General features: G+C 55.7%; 6 protein-coding genes across 11 annotated transcripts; 4 read left to right on the forward strand and 2 right to left on the reverse strand.

Moving 5' to 3' along the window:
* Positions 1 to 118: 118 nt before the first annotated feature.
* Positions 119 to 1,316, forward strand: KVP17_000240 (uncharacterized protein; the record flags this gene model as incomplete). 2 transcript variants are annotated; one of them, XM_068519330.1, is made up of 5 exons in its annotated part: positions 119 to 390; positions 419 to 674; positions 702 to 774; positions 804 to 887; positions 916 to 1,316. In XM_068519330.1, 5 exons carry the CDS (start codon positions 119 to 121, stop codon positions 1,314 to 1,316), a joined length of 1,086 nt encoding a protein of 361 aa, XP_068379551.1. The 2 variants fall into 2 exon arrangements, with proteins under 2 accessions (XP_068379551.1, XP_068379552.1); XM_068519331.1 differs by lacking the exons at positions 119 to 390; positions 419 to 674; positions 702 to 774; positions 804 to 887 and having other exon boundaries at positions 939 to 1,316.
* A 33-nt stretch (positions 1,317 to 1,349) lies between these two features.
* On the forward strand, positions 1,350 to 2,347 carry KVP17_000238 (uncharacterized protein; the record flags this gene model as incomplete). 2 transcript variants are annotated; one of them, XM_068519295.1, is made up of 2 exons in its annotated part: positions 1,350 to 1,901; positions 1,928 to 2,347. In XM_068519295.1, 2 exons carry the CDS (start codon positions 1,350 to 1,352, stop codon positions 2,345 to 2,347), a joined length of 972 nt encoding a protein of 323 aa, XP_068379547.1. The 2 variants fall into 2 exon arrangements, with proteins under 2 accessions (XP_068379547.1, XP_068379548.1); XM_068519296.1 differs by having other exon boundaries at positions 1,350 to 1,979.
* On the reverse strand, positions 2,344 to 3,543 carry KVP17_005173 (uncharacterized protein; the record flags this gene model as incomplete). Its single annotated transcript, XM_068514979.1, has 1 exon — positions 2,344 to 3,543. The coding sequence occupies one exon, from the start codon at positions 3,541 to 3,543 to the stop codon at positions 2,344 to 2,346; it is 1,200 nt and encodes a 399-aa protein (XP_068379557.1).
* On the forward strand, positions 3,542 to 4,792 carry KVP17_000239 (uncharacterized protein; the record flags this gene model as incomplete). Of its 2 annotated transcripts, none has more annotated exons than XM_068519310.1 (1): positions 3,542 to 4,792. In XM_068519310.1, one exon carries the CDS (start codon positions 3,542 to 3,544, stop codon positions 4,790 to 4,792), a length of 1,251 nt encoding a protein of 416 aa, XP_068379550.1. The 2 variants fall into 2 exon arrangements, with proteins under 2 accessions (XP_068379550.1, XP_068379549.1); XM_068519309.1 differs by having other exon boundaries at positions 3,581 to 4,792.
* A 298-nt stretch (positions 4,793 to 5,090) lies between these two features.
* KVP17_000241 (uncharacterized protein) lies at positions 5,091 to 6,053 on the reverse strand (the record flags this gene model as incomplete). 2 transcript variants are annotated; one of them, XM_068519345.1, is made up of 1 exon in its annotated part: positions 5,091 to 6,053. In XM_068519345.1, the coding sequence occupies one exon, from the start codon at positions 6,051 to 6,053 to the stop codon at positions 5,091 to 5,093; it is 963 nt and encodes a 320-aa protein (XP_068379554.1). The 2 variants fall into 2 exon arrangements, with proteins under 2 accessions (XP_068379554.1, XP_068379553.1); XM_068519344.1 differs by having other exon boundaries at positions 5,091 to 6,029.
* A 94-nt stretch (positions 6,054 to 6,147) lies between these two features.
* Positions 6,148 to 7,801, forward strand: KVP17_000242 (uncharacterized protein; the record flags this gene model as incomplete). 2 transcript variants are annotated; one of them, XM_068519350.1, is made up of 1 exon in its annotated part: positions 6,148 to 7,801. In XM_068519350.1, a coding segment is annotated over one exon (1,654 nt), but the record flags the coding sequence as incomplete, so codon positions are not given. The 2 variants fall into 2 exon arrangements, with proteins under 2 accessions (XP_068379556.1, XP_068379555.1); XM_068519349.1 differs by having other exon boundaries at positions 6,148 to 7,797.

Consider the following 7,801-nt stretch of genomic DNA (forward strand, 5'->3'; position numbering starts at 1 on the left):
CCCTGGATGAAAGCGGGGACTGCTGAGCCCCATTTAGAGTCGGCAGAGAATGTGCCGATTCCTCTGTGAATGTATTAATGCTGTCAACGGTCGTTCGCCCGCGAAATTGACACTGCACATGCGGGTGCACCAGGTCTGCCTTCTTGCCGCCGTCTGCCTCTGTCAGACGCCACCATCTAACCAGACAAGTCGACCTAGATTACGTCGGCCCCGGTTCTCAGCCCCCGACATAGGTAATGCAATCCCCCACCAAGAGCCTTCATGGTACGTGCTGCACACGACAGAGCTGTTGATATCCTCGTGGTTCTGCATATTTGCGCTGATCTTGCTGGTGTCCATGTTCGGTGACGAGCCGTCCGGCTGCCGTGCGTCCTTGGGAACCCTCGTACTGTGAGTGAACCTGCCGACAATGACACAGACTAGGCGCCTCTACTAACGGGGTTGATTCCTTTCTGGCCAACATGCCTAGGCTGACGACATGTGTTTACCTGCATTACGACGTGCAGCACCTCCTTAACAACAGTATCGGCCTTCTTCTGGCCATCTGGTTTTGGTCGTCAGGCTCTAATGCCAGAGTGGAAACCGACTGGATGCTTTACTGGCAACTGCCAATGTGGTGGATATCCTCGGTCGTTGGCGCATTGTTTTCGTACTTCACCATTTTGAAGAGGGCCGTAGGTTGCAGGTTTCTTTGATACCAGCTTCTCACCATCGGTGCGTCTGGCGGCTGCTTCGGCTACTCGACCGGCTGGATGTACGTTGCTCTAAAAGCCAGTAAGCTGTCTCGGCGGTCCTTCACGCAGCTGGGTTGGACAGCAGCGAAAGGTACCAAAGGTTCACTCTGTCAGTCATGACCTTCGGGTTGGCATTGCTCCCCATGTCATACGGTGAGCACTTCCAGGTCACATCACGCAGCAGGCGGCGCCGAGAGCGACTGGATGGCCCACGGAGGCGGTGCCGTGACCGGGGTGCTCGTTGCGTACTGCATGCTCCAGCTAGATGCAGTGCTGGGCCGCCACGCGGCGATTCTATCTGGACAGGTCCTGACGGGAGTGGCGTTGTCCATGAGTGCTTTGGGGTTTCTACTTGTCTTTTATCAGGGCTGCACCTCCCACACCAAGAGGTACCGCGACCTCAGAGCCCTTAAAGTAGCCAAGCTAGCCAATAATTATGTGTCGCAGAGACAAAGCACAGATGGTCGACTTGAGGGCAACTCAGAGCACGACCGCCTACTGAATGCCGACGAAAGATTGCTTGATGAACTCAGGATCGCGGACCCTGCGAAGATGATCCGAAGCCGTTCCTTTGTCGTGTGAACATTATTGTCTGCGGCACCGAAAACGTCTTATATGCCGCCTGCCGAACTCCTCTCTTTTCTGGAAGCCTTCTGGGAGATCCGGCTTCGAGCGGTAGCCAGGGTTTGGGACTTGTGGGTCTGGGAGAGTTTCTTTATCAGAGAGGACTCCGTGGTGCAGGCAACTATACCTGCTCTTAATAAACTGCTGCTCATCAGACTGCTGCTTTGTAGCAGTGAGTGTCTCGCGCATCCGGAGCCGGAACTGGCATGCCTGTTCGAGTTTTTGTCACCCGTTGCACCATTTGAGTGTGACGACTGGTATCCGCAAGTCGATTCCGTGCCAAAGAAGAGCCGTTGCACAGGCACTCTGACGCGATTTATATGTCACCTGTCTCTCTACTCGCCGCCTTTTCAGCCGTTTGATTTCGATATGGTTAAAGTGAAGACGCTGAGCCCGTCTTCCTGCCTCTCTGAGGAGTCTGTGACGCAATGCTTCCTAGAGCACTACCTAGACCTGTACTCGTACGTATGGTTCTTTGAGTCACACAGCCTTATCCCATTGCTTCTCGATCGAGAGCTGCGTCTTCGTGATCGCGAATACCAAGTGAGGAACCGTTATCTATTTAGCAGATCACAGCTCTCATTGCAGTGGGCGAGTTGGTTAGATGCAAGGACCAACTGATGCTGAGGGACCTTTTAAACGTGTCCGATCTCTCCACGCCTGCTTCCAGAGAGGAGGTGAACCGTTTCCATCTTTCCATACCGTTCGACACGCTAACATATGTTAAGCGAGCCTACTCGCTATCTTTCTCAAACCTGATCGCCAGCTGTGGCGCTGTTCCCGACGACCGAGACGACGATCCGCCGGCAACACGGGCAGAGTTAAGCGGAGCGGACCGATGGTTGGCTTCCGAGAACTTCTACAAGACGCTGCCAACCGCCGACGTCCTTTGGCGAATTCGCCAGGAGAGGATAGCCACACATCACGTGAGCGCAGGAACTGTGGCTGACACAGATGCTCTTCAGGTTGCTGCTGGACCCCCAGACTAGGTCTTGTAGGTCGCCGTGAGCAGGAAAACGTACACATCTCGCCAAAGGTCTCGTGACTCCCAGGCACTGCAGTAGTCCGCTACGCTTAGCAGAAGGCTGTGTTTCAGCTTCCGTTGGGCGTCGTCTTCCGGAATATCCATCGCATCTAGAAATCTCTGCGCTTTGAGGCCGCTGATGCAGTAATTCTTGTCGATGATATCTTGTGTGGTCCTGGCTAAGTTGACAACAGTGTCTACCATGAGCAGGTGTTTGTTCCGTACCTTGGGCCGTCGTACGCATCCAGGGCCTACATGACGCTTCAGCGTCTGAACGCAGTCCTCATAGGCCTTGGTACGAGACTGGAAGCGTCGGAACGTGCGTAACCACCGCGGAGGGCCCAGAGTGCGACAATCCAGGAACATGGAGCATACGACGTCCAGACTGGTGCGTCTGCCGGCGAATTGGAGACTACTTTCCTCTCCGGGCTTCTTGGGCAGGTGGATGTGGCAATGTACTAGGCTGCGCGCCGTGAGCTGCACGTTTGAAGCGTGTCTCTCTGCCGCAAGCACCAGGATGCCCGCAAAGAACGTCGCCTGGTATACCGTAACCACCCGAGTGACTACTAAATCGAATGGCAACGCGTTAGTTGGGTCCGTCATCAGGCGCAGAGTACGCCGAAGGTATCTCGCCACTTTGCGAAGCAGCCGCCACACAAACAACCTGAGAGAGGAGCGGGGCAACCCTCCAGCGCGGGTGCGGACCGCTTCTATGGCGGCCGAGACACCCGGTAGCTTCACTGCCAGCTCCAAGGGGAGCAGCACCACGGCCAAGCCAGACTCCGGAGCGCGATTAACCTGGAAACAGGCTTCATCCAGCGAGTGCAGGGCCGTCTCCATGTCACAACCAGCCAGGTCTGGCGGGGCTAGACGCAAAGCTTTGAACAGCGTTGTGAGTGGGACTGACACTGGGCCGTCCGAAAATGGATTAAGAGGGAGAACTGTACGGAAGCGCCAGAATGTGAAAGATGCCTCTCCGCTGTCGATTATCTTCGGGATGGAGCCGTAGAAGCGGTGATGGTTTAAAAATGCCGTACAGAACAGCCGATGTGAGTCGCATGGACTTTGTTGGTGAACTTCCAGGAGTATGGACTCGCCTTTTGGACGGTGGCTCCGGAAGAAGCCATCAATATCCAGGTCGCTCGATGGGAGTTCGGTCATGCAGCACGATTGGCTTTTCCCATTCGCCAAAAAAACCATGCACACCGCACCCTTGGGACTGCTGCTGCCTCTGCTTTGCCGCGCAATCTGGAAGGTAGACATCAGCGAAGACATGGAAGAGGGCTACAGCGTGCGGGATGGCCACACCGAAATTATGCCCTGGGAGTGGTACCAGCTCGACGCGGCCGGTCAGAATCCTCAGCCTCCGATATTCGGCATGGACAGTTTCATGGCTGAGTGCCTGGAAGCGGTTCCTGCCTTCCTCAGGGAGAAGAAGCTCAGCTACTACACGTTGGATGTTCCACGTCTGGACGGCCTCGAGCCACTGTCGCTGTTTGTCATAGGAGACGCGAAATTCTTCGGTTGGATAGAGCCGCAGAGGGGTAACAGAGAGGTCGAAGTTGACTTTCAAAAGTTCAGCCAAGCGAACGCACGATCGGCAAAGGTGTCGAACATCCCCAAAAGCGTTCTCGAGAAAGTGCTCAAGAAGCCCGCCCTCAAGGCGTACTCAGACCAGATTAAAGCTATGCACGACGACAAACGCTACATGTCACACCTCCGTATGACGAGGCAACACGGCGCTGTCATTGTGATGACCTTCAGGGTCATGGCCAGCCGTCTGCTGCTCCGAAATACCAACGACGGTAACGTCCAGTGGTACCCAGTGTCCTTCGTCTTCGCCAAGTCCACCGTGCGAGTCCCCGCGGTCGCCCGCCAGGCTTATCGCGACTTCTCCACCTTCCACGATTTCGTTTCTGACAAGTGGAAGCTCGCTCACGTCGCAGACATGCCAGGGGGCGCCAAGAAACTCGAAAGCTTCCTAAGCAGCTTCATCAGCAAGTGCAAACAGGCAGCACATCCCCTCATCCCGGACTTCATACGCACCTTGCCTATGAAGGACGAATTCTGCAGCATCGATACGCTGCTTAAGGAATCGAAGACCAGTGTGAAATGGTTCTGTGTCGAGCTGCCAGCGGCGTATAGGGATGCCAACACTCTGCCCGATAAGCTTCCCGAGGTCTTGCTGGGAGGCCAAGGGATCTTCCCCTCGGGGACTCGCGTGGAGATTGGCATCGCAGTCAAGCCACCTCCTGCTCCTGAGCACACGCTGGGTTACATGACTTGCGATAATAACAAGTGGTCCAGGATTCAACACTACTACGGCGACTCCCTCAAGACGCACGGTCGTCGGAACTTCAACGCGTGCATGGAGAGTCGGGGCTTCCTGTTGCATGGTCTTGGTGGTTAACTATTCTAGCCCTAGAAGGCTTCGGAAATCCGCGTTGGACGACACGGGTTCAGCGGTGGCGTGGTGGCCTCGCTTCTTGTCGAACCGCAGACGCGGTCGGTCCGAGTTCGTCGTCGGTCCTGGATGGTGCGGTTCGCTGATGCTTCTTGTCGACTTTGACACGGTGAGAGCGCGACCTTGCAAGAAGGAGCCATTCAGCGACAGGCCGGTCAGCGCGTCTTCATGCGATAAGAGCTGCACGAAGGCGTAGCCGCGGCTCCTGCCGAGCTCATCTCTGCGTTGGTCCTAACCCCCGCACTCACGTTACCAGCTTCGTACGCACCACCGGCCCGGCGTTTTCTTCGAAGAACGCCTGAACTTCGCGCTCAGTCGCAGAGAAAGCAATGTCCTTCACGAATATTGTGTCGGGCTGAGAGACTGGCGCCGTCCGGATCTCTTCCTTGCGACGTATAGCGGCCGCGTTGCGGCACTTGTCCTTCGGCGCCTTTATTTTGCGGTGCGACTTCAACGGCACGCAGGGCAGAACCTGAATCGGATGTCCGTCGACCGTTATGGTGCCACGTCTTATGCCCTCCGCAGTCAGAGCCTCCGAAGCGAAGTCAGCGTAGCCGTAACCCTTGTGCTGCCCAGACACGTCCGGAATCATTCTGAGTGCTTCTACCTTGCACCCAAGCTCGCCCTCGATGGCGGCGATGATTATGCTATCAGCCACACAAGGCACGTTCTTGAGGAATGCAGTCCTCGGCTCGTATATGGGTTTCGAAGGCCTGCTAACCAAAGCTTTTACTTGTCGGGCACGTATGGACTTCACGAGATGCGTATCGTCGGACACTCGTTGACAGGTTACCTCATCGGAGAAGTCCACGTAAGCGAAGCCCTTGAATACACCTTTGTGGTCATGGACCATTCTGACATCTACCGGTTTCGTGTCGACGAACAAGCTTCGTATCTCGGCCTCAGTTGTCGACTCGTCCAGGTTGCTGATCCACAGGGTGCGCAGTTCCTCGCCTTGACCAGTCAAGACCTCCTTGTCGACTTCGCCGCTGCCCACGAGTCTGTGGTGTGTGCGGAGCGGCGCCGTCGGTGAAGCATCAAGGAGCTTCTGCCTCTTCGCCTCCAGACGGGAATCCGACTCGACCACACGCTTCTTGGACCGTTTGTCACCGAAGTCGAACCGGAAAAGTTGAGTCAATCCCTCGTCAAGGTCAGCTTCATAATCATCTGATGATTCGGGCATTTCGGTGATTTCTGGCTTCGACATGTCACAGAGGAGCGTATTTGTGTTTGAATGATATGGTATCCATGAATATCTCTCCTGCACCCATTGGTGTGCTGTGCACAGCGCCAGATTCGCCATGCAGCGATTCCGGAAGTCTGAGATTCTGCGGAGACGCGTCCGTCTCCTACATTCTCTAGAGGAACTTGACCGCCTTGCGCAGCTCAAGCCGGCAGAGATCGCCTTGCTGCAACGTGATCACCAGCATTGCTGCCAACAAGGGCATGACTTGGACATTCTTAGGGTTAGGCTGCGAAACCTCGATGAGGAACGCCGCGCCTACCGCCGCGTTGTTGAAGGGTTCACTCAGGAACCACTTGCGTCCGAGACAACTCCAACAACTAGGCTGCAGAGGCATCGCCCCCAAAGGGACCGAGCCGTTAGGGAGGCGCGACAAGCCCTTCATAGGCACACGGTGCAGCGGGCCGTTTTGGAGAGAGACTACGCTGCAGCTGCAAGGCTGGAAAGGCAGCGGCCTCAAGGGCTCGTAGTGCCTGAGCAGCCGTTTGGTCGAGCCTCGCCCTCCCCAAAACAGGTGGTGAAGTCGCCGTCCCACGTGAGGGTGCAATCGTTGGCATCACCCCCCACAGTACCTACACCCAAATCTGTATCAAGCCTCCTGGCTCGCACGCATGAAGAGGTAAAACATGTGTTCGCAAGAGCAGACGGGCCCTTACTCTCGCAGGAAGCCATTGCTCCCTGGCCCCGCCCTGGCCTCCGAGACTCGAGGGAGGCTGTCACAACCTCGCCGAGCAAACCAGCCCCCGCAGAAGTGCCGAAGTCGTTGGGACCGGCAGTCAAAGAAGTCGTGCTGGAAGGAGGGACCGTGAGAATGGCCGCTCCAAAACTGAAGAAGCCTTCAACGTCACCTTCCAAGTTCAGAAAGGGTTCAGAGTCGTCATCAGCAGCATCTTCAAAGAAATCCTCCAAGGGATCCGTAGTGAAATTTCGGAAGGCTTCAGCGCCATCACCCTCGGCATTTCCGAAAGAGTCTCCAAAGGAGTCTCAGAAGGCTCTCACCAAGAAGCCTCTTGCATCAGACGTAGTAGACCCTAGGCAAGTTGGATCGCCAAGCCTAAAGAAGCCTCCAACGTCACCTGTCAAGTTCAGAAAGGGTTCAGAGTCGTCATCAGAAGCATCTTCAAAGAAATCCTCCAAGGGGTCCGTAGTGAAATTTCGGAAGGCTTCAGACCCATCACCCTCGGCATCTCCGAAAGAGACTCCAAAGGAGTCTCCGAAGCCTCTCACCAAGCCTCTCGTAAAGAAACCTGTTCCCAAGGCACCAGAGCCAGCGGACCATTCCAAAGAGACAACCAAAGCCGTCGTCGAGGAGTCCGTTGTAACGGGTGAGCCTGCAACAAAGGTATCTCCCAAGCCTCTCACCAAGCCTCTCGTAAAGAAACCTGTTCCCAAGGCACCAGAGCCAGCGGACCATTCCAAAGAGACAACCAAAGCCGTCGTCGAGGAGTCCGTTGTAACGGGTGAGCCTGCAACAAAGGTGTCTCCCAAGCCTCTCACCAAGCCTCTCATAAAGAAACCTGTTCCCAAGGCACCAGAGCCAGCGGACCATTCCAAAGAGACAACCAAAGCCGTCGTCGAGGAGTCCATTGTAACGGGTGAGCCTGCAACGAAGGTATCTCCCAAGCCTCTCACCAAGCCTCTCATAAAGAAACCTGTTCCCAAGGCACCAGAGCCAGCGGACCATGCTAAAGAGTCAACCAAAGCCGTCGTCG

Source organism: the organism of the source record quoted next, assembly GCF_019968985.1.
Source record: "MAG: Porospora cf. gigantea B chromosome Unknown PgB_NODE_1115_length_7801_cov_170.855, whole genome shotgun sequence".
In the NCBI taxonomy this organism is placed as follows: domain Eukaryota; phylum Apicomplexa; class Conoidasida; order Eugregarinorida; family Porosporidae; genus Porospora; species Porospora cf. gigantea B.